At 46.5% G+C, this 20,325-nt stretch overlaps 1 protein-coding gene and 1 long non-coding RNA gene across 2 annotated transcripts; one reads left to right on the plus strand and one right to left on the minus strand.

Annotated features, from left to right (window-relative positions):
- Positions 1 to 1,385: 1,385 nt before the first annotated feature.
- Positions 1,386 to 4,041, minus strand: LOC141419185 (uncharacterized). Its single transcript, XR_012443835.1, has 2 exons — positions 3,891 to 4,041; positions 1,386 to 3,113 (listed from the first exon to the last, which is right to left on the minus strand). It is a non-coding gene; the product is annotated as an uncharacterized lncRNA (long non-coding RNA).
- Positions 4,042 to 4,287: 246 nt separating this feature from the next.
- Positions 4,288 to 20,325, plus strand: LOC109682961 (WASP homolog-associated protein with actin, membranes and microtubules). The gene is made up of 10 exons (XM_074061550.1): positions 4,288 to 5,062; positions 7,082 to 7,255; positions 7,974 to 8,124; positions 9,198 to 9,367; positions 11,792 to 11,957; positions 14,240 to 14,427; positions 16,502 to 16,588; positions 16,760 to 16,855; positions 17,513 to 17,951; positions 19,784 to 20,325. Exons 1-10 carry the CDS (start codon positions 4,439 to 4,441, stop codon positions 20,077 to 20,079), a joined length of 2,391 nt encoding a protein of 796 aa, XP_073917651.1. The 5' UTR covers positions 4,288 to 4,438; the 3' UTR covers positions 20,080 to 20,325.

A 20,325-nucleotide genomic window follows, 5' to 3' on the forward strand; every position in this document is an offset into this window, starting at 1 on the left:
TGTGGGACTGAGTCAGGTTAGATCAGGTAACTAATGATGAATGTGGTGTGTCACTGCGACTTTTACAATACCATTAGTTTTATGTACCAGTAAAAAAAAAAAAAAAGGAAACAAAATGACATATCAGGAGAAAAATATCAAAGCCAGGCAGTGGTGGCTCACACCTGTAATCCTAGCTACTTGGGAGGCTGAAATCGGGAGGATTACAGTTCAAGGCCAGCCTGGGGGAAACAGTTGAGACCCCATCTCAACCAATAGCTGGGTTAGGTGATACATGCCTGTCATCCCAAGCTACCAGGGAGGTTGAGATCAGGAAGGATTGCCCAGGCCAGCCCAGGCAAAAAAAAAATTGTGAGACCCCATCTCAATGGAAAAAAAGCTGGGCGTGGTGGTGCATGCCTGTCATCCCAACAATGGGGAGAAGCATATAATAGGCCAGCTTGGGCAAAAAAAAAAAAACAAGACCATATTTTCAAAATAACCAGAGCAAAAAAGGCTGGAGGTGTGGTTCAAATAATAGAACTGCTTCACAAGCATGAAATCCTGAATTCAAACCCCATCACCAAAAAAAAAAAAAAAATTATGCAAAATGGATGTACGAGGATGTCCATGGCTGGGTACAGCGGCTTGTGCCTGCAATCCCAGCTACTCAGGAGGACGAGATCAGGAGGGTCATGGTTCAAAGTCAGCCTGGGCAAATAGTTCATGAGACCCTATCGTGAAAAAAACCCATCACAAAAAAGGGCTGATGGGGTGGCTCAAGGTGTAGGCCCTGAGTTCAAATCCTAGTACTGTAAAAAAAAAATTTAACAGTATAGTGATTTAAGGTTTTGTTTTGCTTTTTAAGTGGGATATGTAAAAAATTCATGGGTACTTTTCAAACCTGATAGATAATCCCATTGCCTTTATTTTTCTAATTAAAATTCCTAAATTCTTGGAAAATGTAAAATATTCCTCAGTTTTAAAATGGTGGTTTTGGGAAAAAAATAGACGGCCTCAGCTAAAAGGCTGTGTCTCCAAGAGCCCCGGGTGAGTGTGAGAGCCAGGTCCAGTCCCAGGTGTGACGGGGAGGTCCTTCCCTCATCTGCAGCTCTCCACCTTCAGGCTGCCCTTCACACAGGCTGGACAGATGCCCTAACCATAGCTCTGGTCTGGCTCGGGTCTTTTCATTTGTTTGTCTCTAGCTGTTGCTGTTTAGCCTGGGCATAACAAAAAGGGCAAATCTGATTCCAGACTTTCCCAGCGTAAAATCTTCTAAAGCTCTTTCATTTTTTTCTCCCCCCACAGGCCTTATTTTTGATGCACGGATGACACGCACAGGAATTTCAGGTGCTCAGGATTCTTGAGCCTGCTCTGAGAATGAAAGCACAGACAGACTCCCAACAGCAGAGGTCGGAAAGATTTTACTTGTAGAGAATTTAGTTGGAGAAGAGAGAAGAGAAAGACTGAATATTGGGGAATGCAGGGGGACCCGGAAACCGGTGATCCCATGGGTCAGGGTGGGGAGTGGGTTTTATAGCCTAGTTTGCATTGCCTGAGGGTGGAGATGCCTTTCAGATGCAAACAGGCATTTCCTAGGGAGGAGAAGTGTCTCCTTGACCTCCTGAGGTTTGTCCTTCAGTCCTTCATTTTGGCTAAGGACTGCCCCAGCATCTCCCCTCTTCTCCACTCCCCCCTTGTAATAGGTACTTAAACTGCTTTTGCTGAAAAGTACTGATTCCCTATTGGGGCCAGAATTAACTAAAAGCAGGAGAAAAGCTTGGCACCTTTGCCTCCATCATTGTATTTGTCTTTGCTCCAAGCCATTCACCTTGCAATCCAGGAAGAACAGAACTAATAACATCTTTACCAGGAGGGGTGGATGAAACCGCCTCCCAGGAAAGGAACCCCTCAGGACAGACTACCAATGACTTGCTTATCCCAACCAGAGCAGATGCCTACCTTGAAGTGAAGACACCACAACAACTTCTCTGGAACCCCTCCCCAAGCCAGGGCTGAGATAACCATCAACCAGCCCACAGGGTGACTGGGGATGTTTATGGCTACTGCTCACCCCATCCCCATCCTTTTCCTTCCTTCCTTCTTTCCTTCCTCTCTCCCTCCTTCCCTCCCAACTGACATGTTGAAGTCCTGGTTTGCCTAAGTTACTGCTCAATAAAGACTATGCCATGTGTGGAAAAGAAAGATTTATTGGAACCAGACCGCAGGGCTGTCACTCTTTCAGGTTCAGAGTGCAGCGGCTTGGCTGAAATGAATAGTGGGCTTTATAGGAATGGCCAAGCCATGGGGGAGGGAGAGAGTTTCTGGTCTCTGATTATCTGTGATCACCAGATGTGTTGGCAATAATGGCGCTGATAGGTTTCAGTTCTTACTGCACCCTTAAGCTTCCGTTTCCCAGGGTCACGGTCCTGCCTCAAGTCTAGCTTGAATCCTCCTTCTGCCCCAACCTCCAATCAGCATGAATCATAAGATCCTAACCAATCAGATCATGCTGAGTCCCACTGAGGGGTATTTAAACCTCTCCCTCTCTCTCTCTCTCTCTCTCTCTCTCCCCCCCCCCCCACCCGGCAATAAAGAATCTCTTGGTCAGATCACTCCTCTCCACGTGGTCACTTTTGGGGCCTGTATTTCCTTATAAGATGGAACAGGTCGACATGCCTGGCTAGTTGAGTAACTGGAAGTTCCTGAGTTGTTTTGCAAGCTGAGAAACAATCAGGCAGGGAAATAAGCAGGGGAGAAACAAGTGGTCATAAATCAGGGGGTCTGGTTTTGGTGCTAGCCTCGGGACCTTCTGCCTGCCCCAAGAATGCCAGACACCTAACAGTTTGGATCTGGGGCCTAAAACTCTGGTTTCACCTGCTTCCCCAAAATTCAGCAGACAGTCAATAAAAGCCTGCTGAAATAACAAAAATAAATGTGTGGCTCCTACCAGGCCTGGAGCCCTCAATAAACAACTACTGAGTTTAATGGAATGTATGATCTCCCCAGCACCTTTGTGACACTCTCCAGGGCAGGAATCACAAATTCAAGAGAGCCTAGAGGATACAAGAGGGAATCACCCAGTTCTTGATAGGTAGCAGTCAGCTGGAAGCATCGGGATATGCAAGGAGAACCTAAAATGGAGGATAAGGACATTGTAATTAAAATTTCCCACCCCACGGGCCACTAGTCTCTCAGGGCTGTTCGGATCAAAACAGCCAGCTAGGGTCATAGGATGTCACAAGATGTTTTGAGTTCCCCGCCCACCTAAGGTGGTTTAGTGAAAGGCTTTAATTCAAGACTAAGGTGGGTCAGGAACAAATTCCCCAGAACAACAGCTCTTTACTTAGCAAAACAAAGACCCAGTCCCACAACCCTGTGAACCACCGGAGTCAGGTGGGCCCGATAACATTTACATATTGTAACTGTGGGAGACAAGAGATGACAGTGAACAATACTGAAATACTCTGCATCCCTGGAGGAAGGTGGCAAAACAAGATGGACTGAAAGCTGCTGAATAGTAGGGGTGGGGGGAAAGGATAAGGGAGATGGATAAATAAAGGGGTGAATCTGACTAAAGTGCAGCATATTCACAGGGGAAATGCCATCGTGAAACCCCTTTGAGCAATGAATATAGACTTAGAAATGAAAACAGGTCCTGCTGGGGGGTGAGTACTTGGGGGAGGGGATAAGGGAGGGCGTGACTGATGTGTTTATGTACTTATATGAAATAGCAGACACCTGTTGTGATCATTCTAAGTAAGGAGGGGATGGGATGAAGGAGAGACTGGGATGACTGGGGGAACGTAACCAAGGCACATTGTAAGCATATATGGAAATGTCAGAAGTAATATATGCTGATAAAGATATATAGTAATTCTGTAAACCCGCCCTGGCCCCATAGGCTGGACCTAGGGATGGGGATTTTTCACCAGCAATCACAATCAGTGCTCAAACCCCAAAGGCTGACACTGTCGCCGTCACCCGCTTCCAGCCTATTGAATGAAGTGCATTCTTTTCCCAGCAGGCTTGGCTGTCACTTTCACTTGCAGACACGGGCATGGAGGGAGCTGCGCTGACCTTCCACGAACATTTTCGGGAAGTTCCAGCTCGTCGTAGGAGGCTAAGACAATTACACGGCAGTTTCACAAATGCCTTCCCAACGTCTGAAGTAGGTGCAAAGGTGGAGAGGATGACGCAAGACGGGCGCTTCCCGCACTGACAGTGAGGTTGCGAGAGTGGCTTCCGGGAACTCCTTTTTATTGGCTGTGACGGACCCGCCCTTCTAAAACTCAGCCAATCCTGGAAGACTCGCACTGCGCAGCCGGCCAATCACGTCGCTGACGCGCTTAGAGGCTTGCGAAAAATGTCCCGGTCGGGAAGGTCCCAAGGCCGCGGGAGGTGCGGGGAGACCCGGCCGGGGCGAGCCGAGGCCTCGGGCCGCTAACCGCCGGCGGCCATGGAGGACGAGCAGCCCGACAGCCTGGAGGGCTGGGTGCCGGTCCGCGAAGACCTGTTCGCGAAGCCCGAGCGGCACCAGCTGCGCTTCCTCGTGGCCTGGAACGAGGCGGAGGGCCAGTTCGCCGTGACCTGTCACGACCGCACGGCGCAGCGGCAGCGCTGGCGGCGCGAGGGGAGCCGTCCGGGGCCGGGACTCGAACCCGAGGCCGAGGCGGAGCCCCTCGCGCCCCCGCCCAGCTGGGCCGGGCTGCTGTCGGCCGCCGGGCTCCGGGGCGCGCACCGGCAGCTGGCGGCGCTGTGGCCGCCCCTGGAGCGCTGCTTCCCGCCGCTGCCGGCCGAGCTGGACGCGGCGCGCGGCGGGGCCTGGGGCCTGGGCCGCGGGCTGTGGGCGCTGCTGTGGCCGCGCGCGGAGCCGGGCGAGGCGGCGCTGCGGGAGCTGTGCGGGCAGCTGGAGCGCTACCTGGGCGAGGCGGCCGGCGGCTGCGGCGGGGCCGCGGTGCGCGACGCGCTCTTCCCGGCGGCGGCCGGCGGCGGCGGCCCGGCCGACTGCGAAAGCTCGCGAGACTTCCGGGCCCGAGCCCTGCGCGCGCGGCGGGCGGCGGCGGGCGCGCGGCTGCAGCAGGTGTGCGGGCCGGGGAGAGTGGGGGCCGGGTGGCACCGGGCTGTGGGGGGAGCCGGACTAGACCCTTTAACCTTGGACCCAAAGATGCTGGCAGAGCCCGGATGTTGCCATGGGGAAGTCCGCACACAGTGAAAGCAAAAGTGAAAACACCCCAGACCTAGCTTGGGCTCAGTGGGCGCCGTCCTAGGTGCCCCAGGCAGGATCCGAGCAGAGAAGGAAGGTAGGTGTTTTGTTTTTTTGGGGTTTGAACTCAGGGCTTTGCATTTACAAAGCAGGCGCTCTATCCCTTGAGCTACACCTCCAGTCCATTGTGCTATGCTTATTTTGGAGAACTGTTTGCCCGGGCTGGCCTCGAACCTCGATCTCCCCCTCCAGCACCACACACACATCCCCCATCTCAGCCTCCCAAATAGCTAGGGTTACGGGGTGGGTTTTTGTTTTTTCTTAAGTAGTAAGCAAAAAGCCCCAGGAAGTGAGCTGTGCGTCTGTGTGAATGGCTTCCAGACACAGCAATTCATTATTTGAATGGTGAACTTACAGAAGCAGTTATGGGGAGGGGACGCACGCTCACAAAAAGGTCTAGGAGGAAACGGGATTTAGCAAGGATCTACCAAGCCCAGCAGACCTCCGAACTCTGTCCTGTGTGCTGGACATGGTCTCTGCCTTTGCTGTTATCACTGGACAGGCCGTAACGTCCATCCAGAGGGTCACAGTACTAGGGTTGTTCACATTTCTGTAACTCACCTGGCGGAGGGTGGAAATGTAAGACGTGCCCAGGCCAGGAAAGTGTGTTTAACCTTAATACTTTAGATAGGAAAACAGTCCCAGAATTAGACCTGCTGTTAGTATTGCTGTGATGCACAAAATTAAGCTGAATGTTTTGACACTGGATTTTTTCCTGATTAAGAATTAATGCTGAGGGGGTGGGGGCAGGGGGAGAAATGACCCAAGCCTTGTATGCACATATGAATAATAAAACAATAAAAATTTTTTTTAAAAATGGGGTTGAAAAAGAATATATTATAATAGATTCCATTGAAACCTGGAGATCATTAGAGTTGAAAACTTAATATTCCAATAAAGTGGAAAAAAAAATGCTGAAAAGTATTAGTTTGCCATCAGTTTTAACATTGGTCAAGAAGCCATTCATTTTTTTCCCATTTAACTATTACTCTTACCTTTTTTTGTGGGCTGGGATTTGAACTCAGGTCCTATACCTTGAGCCACTCCACCAGTCCTTTTTTGTAAAGGGTTTTTTTTGGAGATAGGGTCTCTCGAACTATTTGCTAAGGCTGGCCTTGAACCGCAGTCCTCCTGATTTCTGCCTCCTGAATAGCTATAAACATTTCTCTATTAGCTGGGTAAAAATTAAGTAGAAAGAATTTAAGAATATATTTGTTTGGTCTGGCAGAATGGCTCAAGTGGTAGAGCGCCTGCCTAGTGAGTTCAAACCCTAGTCCTGGCCAAAAAAAAAAAGGAACCAAGAATATTTGCTCACAAAACTATTCATACTATCATTTGCTTTTATTTTTCTTTTTCTGGAGGTAAGAAAACTTCTTGTTGACCTGGGACATCAGCAGGCCGACTTGCTGGGGAAGTACTTGATGACAACTCTAGAATGTCTTGTGAGCGTTTAAAAACGGAGCACAGCCTCACCAAAGCTCTACAGCCAGAAAAGTCACGCAGCAGTGTCATGAAAAATAAGGGCAACTGCTCTTAATGTTGGCTGTCTCTCTGGGTCCTTTTCTCTGTGCACTTAGAGCCTGGTTGAGGTTAAAGTTTGTGCTCTGCTTTCCCCTGATTAATATTGCAAAGGTCATCCTAACACCAAACAGTCTTCAGAACACAGTAACATCCTGCCGGGAGGAACTTCACCATTGTTTAGATGGAGGACAGTAACGTTTTCATATTAATCAACACTTAAAATTAAAGTTGGGAACATTTGGTTTTTTTAGTGTCATTTGGTATGATTTCATAACTAATGTGCAGACTCGAGCTTTATTTACATTTGCCCTCTAGATTCTTCAAGAACATCAAGAAGCCACCACCATGGTAGCTTTAATGAAGGTTTACCAAGAGGAGGATGAGGCGTATCAGGAGTTAGTCACCAAGGCAACTGCGTTCTACCAGTGTTTACTGCAGCCATTCAGGGATGTGCGGGAAGTTGCAACTTTATGTAAGCTTGATGTTCTGGTATGTTTCCTTGCATTTATACTGTATCAGATTTACTGTCTATTAGATTTACTATCTATTATTCTTTAGTCACCTTTTGGCAGTATGGGATTTGAACTCAGGGCCTTCCACTTGCTAGGCGGGTGCATTTTCACTTGTGCCACACCCCCAAGCCCCTTTTTTACTCGTTATTTTTGAACAGGGTCTTGTGTTTATGCCCTACAGACCTGGAACAGGATCCTCCTATTTAACCCATTTATGCCTCCCTGTAGCTGGGAAGACAGGCACGCACTGCCTTGCCTAGTTTGTTTCTTATGGGGTCTCTCCAGTATTCCACCCCCCAATTCTGATCTTCCGAATCTCTGCCTCCCTGTGAGCCATCGTGCCCAACTCTTTAGTCACCTTTACGGTTCAATCTGAATTTTGTGTTGTGGTACTTGACATGTCCCCTGAAAGCTGACATTTCAGTGCTCAGCAACACAGGCCACATTTAAACCGCCATGCTTCGTTGTTAGTAGAGGACTGCAAAGGCATCCTGTAGGGAAAGTCACCTCAGAAACTCAGCATGAAAGCAGCTGTTCCTCCTCAGTGCCCCAGCGTCCAGCTTAGCCCCTTCCTGCTCATTGAGAGGCTGCTGCAGGGCTGAGCAGTAGTGATAAAAGCTGTTAAAACAGCCCACAGGGCCTGTTTCCTTTCAGTTCAGATGATGCGACATTACTGTTACCTCTTCTCTTGTTAGAAGTCCCTGGATGAGGATGAGCTGGGTCCTAAGAGAGTAGCTGCCTTGCAGAAGGAAGCCAGAGAATGGAGCAGACAGGCTGAAGAAGCTGTTGTCTCTATTCAGGATCTCACTGTGAATTATTTCAAGGAAACAGTAAAAGCATTAGCAGGTGGTAATTAAATTCGCCTTTTATTCCAAAGATGTTAGAGTGCCTTTAAGCACCAGGGACTGTGTATTTGGGGTGCTGGGATTCAGTAGAAGGAAAAGTGTGAAAAGCCACTGCTGAGGGGTGAGAAGCCATTGTGTATCCACGTGGCACAGGGTCAGTAGCAGCGGGAGGAGAAGCCTGAGACTCCAAGAACCTAGGAGAACGTGAGTTGTGATGGGTGATCTGAGAAGCAGTGCTCGCCCGATACCGGAGGATGCGTGGAAGTTGAGAGGGCAGGAAGGTGGGGAGGAATCGCATTTGCCAAGGCTCTTTGGCTTGAGGGAGCTTGGCCAAGAGAAGGAAGTTGAAGAAAGCTGGTGGGCTGATCATAGAGTGCGGAGTATGTGGGAGGGAGGTGCTGGCAAGACATGAGGGGTTGGACCACGGAGGGGCTTTATCTTAAATCCTGGTTGTAATAGCCCCAAATAGGAAACAACTCTGTGCCTGTCAGACAGTTTGCTAAGACATAATACACTCAGGGTAAAAGTACATAGCTCAGTTCTGTCTTTTTAAATGAATGGTGAGAGCTCCCAGTATGTTAAGCAAAGCAAGCTAGATGTGAAGCAGAATGACTTTTTTTGGGGGGGGGAGGTCAAACTGTCTAAGCTTGTTTATCTAGCGAGACACAGTAGTAGTCTGGACATATGTGTACCAACACATAAGATGCAGTCGTCCTAACTAGCAAGATCATGAGTAATTACTATGCTTTTGAAAATGGAACGCCTACAGTGTTATATCACTGACTATGTATTTGTGATAATCAAATTATTCTTTTTGTTCTGGGGTTTGAACTTGGGGCCTTACACTTCCTAAGCAGGTGCTCTACCATTTGAGCTGCTCCACTAGTCCTTTTATGTGTTGGGTATTACAGAAATAGGGTCTTTTGAACTATTTCCCTGGGTTGGCTTCGAACTGCAATCCTGATCTCTGCTTCCTGAGTAGCTAGGATTACAGGTGTAAGTCACTGGCATCCACAATCCTGCCCTTTTTTAATGGGTTCTAATTTTATTTTTTTATTTATTATAATCCAATAGGAATGCAGAAACAAATGGAACAGGATGGGAAGAGATTTGGCCAGGCTGCCTGGGCCACAGCCACTCCCAGGTTAGAAAGACTCAAGCTCATGTTAGCTCGAGAGACCCTGCAGCTCATGAGAGCCAAGGAGCTGTGTTTAAATCACAAAAGAGCTGAAATTCAGAGAAAGGTAAGAAAGGTGAACGTAACTGCTTTACAAATAAGTAATTGTACATAGCTTCCTTTTTTGAAGGCATTGTTACTGAGCTTCCTTTCCTCACTGTTAACCTCCTGTTCTGGTGGAAGATAATTTTTTTTTATTCATTTACTAATGTGTGCATACATTGTTTGGGTCATTTCTCCACCCTGGCCCCCTCCCCCACACCCTACCCCCCTCCCCCCCCTCACTTCCAGGCAGAATCTGCTCTGCCCTTATCTTTAATTTTGTTGGAGAAAAGACACAAGCATAATAAGGAAGACAAAGTGTTTTTGCTAGTTGAGCTAAGGACAGCTATACAGAGAGATTCCTAACATTGCTTTCGTGTACACGTGTTATGACCCATGTTGATTCATCTCTAGCTGATCTTGACACTGGTTCCTGATCCCCTTCTCGTGATAACCTCTGTCGCTTTAAGGTTTCTGTATTAGCTCCTCTGGAGTGGGGACATCAAACGCTTTCATGTTTTGGGTTTTCTACCTATCCCCATATCTCCCGGATGTGCTCTCCCTTTATCATGTGATCCAAGTCCAACCACGTTGCTGCATTTGCCCTAGATCTAAAGTCCACATATGAGGGAGATCATACGATTTTTGGTCTTCTGAGCTTGACTGACTTCCCTCAGAATGATGTTCTCCAGTTCCATCCATTTACTTGCAAATGATAAGATTTCATTCTTCTTCATGGCTGAGTAAAATTCCACTGTGTACAAGTACCACATTTTCTTGATCCATTCATCATTAGTGGGGCATCTTGGTTGTTTCTATAACTTGGCTATTGTGAATAGCAGTGCAATAAACATGGGTATGCAGGTCCCTCTGGAGTAACCTGTGTTACATTCCTTTGGGTATATCCCTAGAGTGGGGTTGCTGGATCATATGGCAGATCTATGTTTAGATTTTAAGAAGTCTCCAAATTTTTTTTGAATTTGGAGAGTGGTTGTACTAGCTTGCATTCCCATCAGCAGTGTACCAGGGTTCCTTTTTCCCCACATCCTCACCAACACATGTTGGTGGTGTTTTTGATGATGGCTATTCTAACAGGGGTGAGGTGGAATCTTAGTGTGGTTTTGATTTGCATTTCCTTTATGGCCAAAGATAGCATTTTTTCATGTGTTTTTTGGCCATTTGAATTGGAAAAGACTTTTTAACTTCTTTTTTTTGGGCAGCACTGGGGTTTGAACTCAGGGCCTCACAGTTGCTAGGCAGGCCCTCTTACTGCTTGAGCCACTCCTCCAGCCCTGGATAAGACCTTAGAGACCATGGAAAGTTAGCCAGAAAGTCTCCCTCTGGTCAAGATGGTTTTGAAATATTATATTGTAGGACTCACTTCATAATAACATTGAGCTCAGGACTGAAGTGAATAATTTGCATTAAAATCCAGGTCAGCAATAATTATAATCTTTTTGGTGGTGCTAGGGCCTGGACATGGTCTCAGAACACCAGGCAGTGTCCTACCACAGAGCTCCATCCCCAGATTCAGTATGTCTTTCATAATCAAAGAGGATCTTCATCCAGGAGCAGAGTCACTTAACTTGTTTCCTGTAGTCTTCAGACTTTAAAGCAGGATAGTGTGAATACCTGTCTTGTCAGATCAGGTTGTGATAAGGAAATACTGTAGACTGGGTGGCCGCAATGGATGTTTGATTCTCACAGAACTCGAGGCTGATGTCCAAGATGAAGGAGCTATCAGATTTAGTGTGTACTGAGGCCTCTTCCTGGCTTACAGACAGTGCCTTCTTGCTATGTGCTCGCCTGGCCTCTCCTCAGTGTGTCCATGGAGAGAGAGACCACTAGTATGGGCACCAGTCCCGCTGTGAGGGCGCACTCTCCTGATTTCATGTAACCTCATCCCCTCAAAGGCCCCACCTCCAGTACCACCACATGGGGGGCTAGGGCTTTAGCAGACAATTCATCCATAGCAGTGCCTCATTGCCACGTACTTCCTCTGACTATTTTCACATTTCAGGGATGAGATAAAGTATGTATATATGTATATATTTATGTATGTATAGTAGTGGCACTGGAGTTTGAACTCAGCCTCACTCTCGCCAGGCACTCTACCACTTGAGCCACTCCACCAGCTGTTTTGTATGATGGGTTTTTTCAAGATAGGGTCTCACAAACTATTTGCCTGGGTTGACCTTGAACCCCAGTCCTCCTGATCTGTGCCTCCTGAGTAGCTAGGATTATACGTGTGAGCCATGGCGCCTGGTGAGGTAAAGTATTTTAATGAACACTGAGTAGGCATTTTTGTGTCACTAGTGAGATGGAAACATGTTTCTTCTCTGTTTGCTTTTTTACATTTAGTGCTAAGCAAGGAATAGAAGATAGCTTCTAAAGTTTGCTTTTAGTGTACTAATTATTTTCAATTTATCCATTTTCCCTGTGAAAACAGGTAGAAGACCTTCCAGAACAAGAGAAAGAAACAGATACTGTAGATGAGATAGAAATGCAGTACTATGAAAATCAGCTGGAACTATATGAGGTTAAATTTGAGATACTAAGAAATGAAGAGATACTTCTTACTACACAGTTGGACTCTATTAAAAGACTTATAAAAGGTAAGACATGTTTATGCGTAAGACTGAAATGTTTGCGCATTTGAGAACACAGACCATGCATCAGTTACTGTAAATTACTGATAACATCCACCGAAATCTCATTTTCCCTTCAGAATTTTTATTATTCAAATAATATGTTCATTGCTAAAATTAGCAAAACAAAGGACAGCCAGCCCATCATTTAGACGTACTCAGCAGCAATAGTTCATTGTATGACTTTGTAGCTTTTTTCTATGGTAGATGTTTATAAATGAGTATCTGTCAGTTTTCAAAACAAAACTATAGCTGGGCACCAGTGGCCCATGCCTGTAATCCCAGCTACTCGGGAGGCAGAGGTCAAGAGGATTGTATTAGAGGCCAGCCCTGAAAATAGTTCAAGAGACCCTATCTTGAAAACACCCATCACAAAAATGGGCTGATGGAGTGGATCACATGGTAGAGCGCCTACTTAGCAAGTATGAGGTCCTGAGTTCAAACCCCAGTACCATAAAAAAAACCCCAAAACTATATACCCTGTTCAGTAATCTTTTTTTCACGTTATACATAACCATTTTCCCATTTTAGTAATAAAAACGTCAACAATTTTAATGGCTGCATAGTACTCCATTTTATAGATTATACTGTGATTTCTAGTTTTTTACTGTCATGAACAGCAGTGTACTAGAGAGTGTTCCTTTACATGTGTTCTTGTGCATGGGACAGACTAATTCCTTGAAATAAATTTGTACAGATTGAATTACTGGGTCAAGGCAATGGGAATCTTACATTTTAATATGTGTTAAAAAAAGCACTAGGAGAGTCAGTTGAGGGACACTTTCCTGACACCTGTGTTATTTCTGGTTTCTAAATTTCGTGCTACACAGGACCCTCCCATTAGCAGAAGGTGGCAGAGCTGTTTTCCTGCACTCAGGCCATCCTTTGAAATGTTTGCAGACTTGATAGAAAAACGTGGTGCCTTCTGATTCCCATTACACGCGATGCTGAGCACGGTTTTGTGTGTTCACTGGCCACACAAACTACTTTATGAATGGCCCATTTTTCTTTGGGATATTTGCTTTCCATTTTAAGGACATTACTCAGTTGTTTGTAGGAATTGAATGTTTCTCCCCAAGTTGCAGGCAGTCCCAATCTCCAGTTTGGAAACACTTTCCCCTCTGCTTTGAATGGCTCTGTGGTGGTCCTGGTCCTGCACCTCAGTCCCCTTGTCACCTACCTCTCTGACACTCCTGACTGTCTCACCTCTTTATTCTTTCAGATGCACTTTACAATCACTTTGGCAAGTTTAAACCAAACAAACTCACTGGAGTTTTGATTGGGATTGTGCTTAAAATTAGAGCTTACTTGGGGAGAGCTGCCGTCCTTGCAGTTTTGAGCCTTCTCCCAAGATCATGGTAGGTCTCCACTTACATCTTTTCTTCCCTGAAGCTTCTCCAAGTTTGTTTCTTCATGTAGATCCTGAACATTTAGTTTAGTTCTGAAAACTCAGTTTTTTTTTTTGTAGTAGTTCCAAGTTATAGGCATTTTATATATTTAGAAAAAATTTCTATTAAAAGAAGTTAACGTGGAAGGGCGCATGGCAAGTTATCCGTGACGTTTTCCTCTGGGAATGGGACGCAGCGCAGGTGTGGTTCCTGAGGTGCAGCTCAGTAGTGCTTAAGTTTGTTATAGTAAGCATTTAAAAAAAAAAACTGTACATAATCAAGATTAAATATCAATAAGGCACCTTTACGGTGTGCTCCTGGTAGAAGTTTTTTTCTGGAGAGCACATCGTCTGCTAAGAAGCAGAGATTGGCACATTTACATGCAGAGCTCATCACAGCGACAGCAAAAACGCAACACTGGAACATTATCAAATGAGGATGCTTACATTAGAGAGAGTACTGTGTCGCCACTGAAATTGTATCGCCCGCACGGTCACCAGATGTTCTGTTAGACGCTGTTGATACGTGTGGTGTGTGAGCGTGTGTGTGAGCGTGTGGTGGTTCCCAGCTGGTGGGAGTGTAATGTAAGTGACCCTCCCTGCCCTAACACTTAAAACTTGTTCCTCTTTTTGGCAGTACTGGAGGGCTTCACACTCACAAAGCAGGCGCTCTACACTTGAGTCACACCTCCAGTCCATTTTACTCTGGTTGTTTTAGAGAGAGAGTTTCGTGAACTGTTTGCCTGCGCTGGCCTCCAGCCTTAATCCTCCTGGTTTCTGCCTCCCAAGTAGCTACGATTACAGACGTGAACCATATTTTGTGTAGTAAGACATGTTTGGAAGATGGTTGCTATGTTTTTAGAGAAACAGGATGAAGTTGTCTATTACGACCCATGTGAAAGTCCAGAAGAACTGAAGGTCATTGAAGAGGTGGTGAAGCTGCAGGATGGTGGGAGCACTGAGGTGAGGGAGCTCAGCCAGCAGCGGCGGCATCTGGAGGCCAAGCGAGGCAGGATCTGCACCAGGAGAGCCCAGCTCAGGAGCAGACAGGTGGGCTGCGCTCTGAGAATGAGGCCTTTGCCACACTGTGATTGACGGCTTTGGTGTATATCTGAGTGTATATGTAGCACTGGCTAGAGCTGAACAGACTTTGAAATAGTCTTAAAAAATGTTTTCTCTTGGGATTCAAGCATAAGCATGTATCATAATCCATAATTCAATCAACAGTTGTTTATTGGATTCCCACTGCGTACACAGACACCTTTAAATTCACAGTAGTAGAAAATAAGAATCAACTATATAGCAAACTCTAAAGTATATTTTATTGTAAATTATGGATTATAAAGAATAAATCACAGATACAACACTCAGCTCATTTCTGACCTCATTAACCACTGGGTAGTGGCTTCTTGTCTTTTTTCTTTGAGACAGGGTTTCCCTATGTAGCCTAGGCCAATGTCAAACTCTCCATTCTCCTGCTCAGTCTCCTCAGGGCTGGGATTACGGGTATCCACCATACCTGACACTTTTTTTTTTGTACATTTTTTTTTCTTTTATTCATATGTGCATACAGAGTTTGGGTCATTTCTCCCCCCTTCCTCCACCCCCTCCTTCACCCCCCTGCCCCCTCCCTCTTCCCCCCACCCCCTCGCTACCCAGCAGAAACTATTTTGCCCTTATTTCTAATTTTGTTGTAGAGAGAGTATAAGCAGTAATAGGAAGGAACAAGGGTTTTTGCTGGTTGAGATAAGGATAGCTATACAGGGAGTTGACTCACATTAATTTCCTGTGCGTGTGTGTTACCTTCTAGGTTAATTCTTCTTGATCTCACCTTTTCTCTAGTTCCTGGTCCCCTTCTCCTATTAGCCTCAGTTGCTTTTAAGGTATCTGCTTTAGTTTCTCTGCGTTGAGGGCAACAAATGCTAGCTAATTTTTTAGATGTCTTACCTATCCTCACCCCTCCCTTGTGTGCTCTCGCTTTTATCATGTGCTCAGAGTCCAATCCCCTTGTTGTGTTTGCCCTTGATCTAATGTCCACATATGAGGGAGAACATACGATTTTTGGTCTTTTGGGCCAGGCTAACCTCACTCGGAATAACACTTTTTTTTTTTTCCTTAATTTTAAACTGTATGATTATATAAAAAGATGACACAGTAAGAGATTTTTTTCCCAACAGAAAAAAGAAGCTCCTGTATTTCACGTAGCTGCTCATGTTTATTGAAATAAAAAACAGGAGAACTGTAGCTTCTAGCTGCCGTGCAAATACAAGTATTAAAAAAGCCTTTGCAGAATGCGTGCTCTGCAGGCCTGTGTTTAAGACCTGTAGCTCTGGGTTCAGGAGTGCTGGTCAGGTGTGTGCAGTTGCTCAGGCACTTGCAGCTGCAGAGAACCCATTGATTGGCACATGGGCAGTGGCCTTCAGCATTCCTGGCACCAGGCAACTGTGGTGAGAGGAGAGCGGCCTCCACCTGCCTTCCCTTAGCCAGACTTGGGCCATCGTCCCCTCCCCTGCCCCAGTTAGCGGCTTTTGCTACCAAGTTCTGGAAGGCACCGGGGTCAACAGGGAGAGTTGAGATTGGGCGGCAGCGTCCAGCTTCGGTTGAAATCACAGTTTGGCCACTTGGCAGCCCTGAGACTGTAGGCAAATTTCTCAAGTGTCTTAGGGTCAGTTTGCTCATCTGTGAGGAGGAAAATCGCAGTAATACACAGCTCATGATTAATAGGCTTTGAGGCTCGGCCGAAACCTGACAAACATCAGTGTTGTCACTTCTGTCCCTACCCTGAGGGCTGTGGGCAGCGGTTAAGCACAGAGAAGGCCGTTTTCAACCTTTCTCAGGTTTTTGTAGGTTGGCTATGTTGGTGTAGGTGTTTGGAAATGTAACTAGTATTTTTAACATGGAGAAATGTCCTTAAAACAGTCACCTTAAATGACTGTTAGGACACTTCACCTGCTGGGACAGATGACTCCTGGGAACAGCCACTGAGTCACCTCGTCCCACGAGCCACCAGGGTGTGTGGAATGGGAACACCGCACATGGACACAGCTGCAGTGCTTTCTTTTTCATGGCTTTCATGGCTTGTGCTACAGCCAAGCCCTGTAGCTGATCTGCATTATTTCACCAGGATCAGTGCAAAGAAAATCACCGGCTCAGACTGCAGCAGGCTCAAGAAAGCATCAGGAATTTTCAGGAGCATCATCGCGCTCAGATGGTGAGTGCTGTGACTGTGGGAAGTGGAGCCTCCCTGCCTTGACCCACAGTCCTCAGCCTCGCTCTGCTCATCCTGGAGCTGGGCCCACACAGGCTGGGTACGGTGGGGGACAGCCCCTTCTTTATCAAGACACAGATGACAGTTTACAAATATGTGTCTTTTTAAATACAGAAAAGAGACAAAATAAAAGAAGAGGAGCAAAAGAAAAAGGAGTGGATAAGCCAAGAGCGGCAAAAAACACTCCAGCGATTAAGAGCATACAAAGGGGTAAGTTCTAGAAATAGTCACCGCACCTGCTTTTTCTGAGGAAATGAATGAGTATGATCTAACCGAGGAGAAGAGTAGAAAGTATTGTGAACAGATAACTCAGAACATGAAATAAAAACACTATCGTTTTTGATATAATAATAAAGAACCAAAAATTAGAGCATCAGTGTTTCAAAATTCACAAAAAAGAACTGGTGGTTTTTTTGGTTTTGTTTTGTTTTGGGGACTGTCTCAAATAGGTAGCCCAGGCTGGCCTCGAACTCAGTCCTCCTACCTCAGGCTATGATTGATCAAAGGATATAACTGTTTATTTTTTTGCAGTACTGGGGTTTTAACTTAGGGCCTTCACCTTGAGCCACTCCACCAGCCCTTTCTTGTGATGGATTTCTTGAGCTAGGGTCTCGAGAACTGTTTGCCCAAGTTGCTTCAAACCACGATCTTCCTGATCTCTGCCTCCTGAGTAGCTGCGATTATAGGCGTAGCTACCAGCATGCAGTGAAGTGCTTATTTTTTAACACATGAAAATAAGTTTAGTGGCGAGGGCGGCTGTACCACTTTGTGAGTCAGACAATGTATGACCACACAGATTATGTATACATTTATTTGTAGATGGTTTCAGCGTTTGTGGCAGATGTTTCAACAGTTTTTCACTTTCAGAGAAGCCCAGCTAAATCTGTACCAAGAAGCCCTCACTCAGGACCTGTGGATCCAAGCCGGCCAGGGGGACCTTCCCAACAGACGTCCCCTAGGCAAACTAGAACTGCTCCCTTCCCCACAGTCGGCAACGAGAACGCCCCTGATCACCAGGACTGCCAAGGAAATGTCCCTGATCACGTTGCTCTTCTAGCTGGTGACCAGGCACATTCTAAATCCAGTGAGGAAGTGTTTCTGCCACCACCACCCCCGCCTCCTCCTCCACCCCCACTGCTGCCACCACCCCCGCCACCTCCTCTCCCCGCTCTGTCCTCGTCTCAGCCTGCCACTCCTGAGAACACGGGCCCCAATACTTCAGTAACCGAAGACCAACCGTGTTCTCTGGTGTGCGAGTCGTCTGCTGAAAGACCACGTGGTTACTTGGAAAGTTCTCGGTGCCCAGGTAATCCATGGATTGTTCAGGTGTTGAAACCTGGTTTTAGAAGGCATCATCTGAAAAGCAAAATCTTTTACCAGAGTTCTCTATGCTTAAAATACCCTGATATTTGTTGCTTTAAGTATTACTTTTTTATTCCAGACTTAGTACAGCTCCCACCTGAGTTTGACAAATGATAACTCAGCCTGAGAGAAACCTGTCAACTCACTGATGGTGTGGCTCGGATTTCTGAAGCTGTTAAACCATTAGTCTTTCATTTCCTTAAGACCTGAGTGTGCACTGATTTCTGCTGTTGGCTTTAGATTAAGCTTACTGTTGCATCTTTGAGTCCTTTATACAATTAAATTGTTGCATTTTAAGAGCATTGCTGAAATTACTATAGAGGAGTGTTAGCCAATGTCTAGAAGGCTGTTCTTACAGAGTAACTTAGAAAAACAAAAGTGGGTCCCTTTCTGCAAGTGTAAGTACATAATAAATTCGAATGCTTGCTTAATGAGTCCTATAATTCTAATGCTGGCTTCAGACACTGACTACGGAGAAGACTGGCCTAAGCCTGCCAAGACTTGGAGCCTACTGTTTTTGGTGTGTGTATGTGTTTTAGAAAAATCCTAGTAAAATGCTGTGTGCACTTGCTTGAGCAGTTCCATCTAGATACACAGGGCCACTTGATAGGCATGGGGAGTGATGTGACTTCCTGTTTTGCTGAGGTCAGGGTCTCACTGCACCCAGAACCAGTACAAGTGAAAATGCCTGCACTCTGGGTGGAGACCAAACAGCCACGTGGATGGGAGCTGAGAGCTTGTGCCCACACGGATCCTATTTGGATATGGCCAGATCTTTGTAGGTACCTGTTCCCAGCCCAGGGCTTTTGTTTTTTCAGATAGGGATTCACTAGTTAGCCCAGGCTGGCCTGAAACTTGCAGTCCTGCCTCAGCCTCTTGAGTGCTGGGATTACAGAAAGTACCACCATGCCTGGCCCAACTCAGGTGTAATGCACAGAAGAGAATAAGAAAGTGTGAATTAGAACCAGAAAATATCCTTGATGAAATGTCTCATTCCCATAAGGAAACTGAAATCAGTTTTAAGCCAAAGTGAAACAGCCCTGTTAGCCATACTTCGGCCTGTCAGTCCCCAAGTAGAGATTGCTATTAATCCTGAAAGCTCACCTGGAAGGCTAAGCTAGTGGCCACAGTGTTACCCCTGGCTCCAACAGGTGAAGAAAGATTTTACCCACTCATGGTCTCAAGGTGCCAAAGTGAAAAACAGCTTCTCCTCACCAGTGTCCCGAAACTCTTGAGCTAATTTGTATTTTGACAGTACTTTACACCCTCAAAAATAGAGCGTGTAACCACCTCAGGGAAATGTAGGTGGAATTAAACACACCACATCCAGAAAATGTGCCAGGGCCACCCTCTCGTTCATTGAGCTATGTACTGGTGAGAACGTCACTTTAAGCCTTTGTGTGTGGAAGCCACTCGCTTCATTGTCACAGAATGAGTCACGGCTTACTCATCCTGAAATTAAAAATGAGCAGGGTACACATTTTGTAGGTGGGAAGAACCGGAGAAGAGAGTTTGGAGGGATCTAAGTCATTCCAGCCCAGGCACCCAGCTCTGTAGGTGAGGCTGTGCCTTTAGTTGCTATGGATGTGAAGAAGAGAGTGGACCGGAGGTAGTGGGTCGCCCATCTGTCAGGCAGGTAGTCACAGCGTTTGTTTAGTGGGAGGGTGACACTGCTTCAGCTGTGATGTTAACTTGGCAGCATTTCTGCAGCTCTGGTACCGTAATGTTCTGCCAGCCTGGCACTTGATGGGACTTGCTCTGTCTGCTCAATTTCAGGGTCTATGGATGAAGTACTGGCCTCCTTACGGCAGGGCAGAAGCCCTCTCCGGAAAGCTGAAGCCCCCTCTGTGCCCCCACCCCGATCCTCAGTTAACGAGCAAATCTTGGCTGCCATAAGGCAGGGTGTCAGACTGAAGAAAGTCCACCCAGACGCAGGTGCGGGCGTGGGCCCCAGCAGCAAGCCAGCCAGCGACCTGGAGAGGAGAATCAAGGCAGCGCTGCAGAGAATCAAGACCGTGTCTGCTGACTCAGAGGACAGTGATGAACAGAGTGCTGGTGAGTGGGACCATTAGGCTCCTCCCAGGTCTCATGAGGTGGATGGGCCACATGACACCTCAAAAGATGGCAGGTGGGTACAGAAGATGCAGTGGGAGCCACTGCAGCTGATTGAACTGGGGAGGAAAGCAGAGGAGTAGAGAAACCCATGGTCTCTCACAGCACCTCTGAGACTTCTGACTGGCATAGTGGCTTCTCATCTTTAAAGGTTTGAAGGTAGACACTATTTTAGCAGTAATCAGAATAAACTGAGTTACTTTGAA

The sequence above is a fragment of the Castor canadensis genome, chromosome 19 (genome assembly GCF_047511655.1).
Source record: "Castor canadensis chromosome 19, mCasCan1.hap1v2, whole genome shotgun sequence".
Classification (NCBI taxonomy): domain Eukaryota; kingdom Metazoa; phylum Chordata; class Mammalia; order Rodentia; family Castoridae; genus Castor; species Castor canadensis.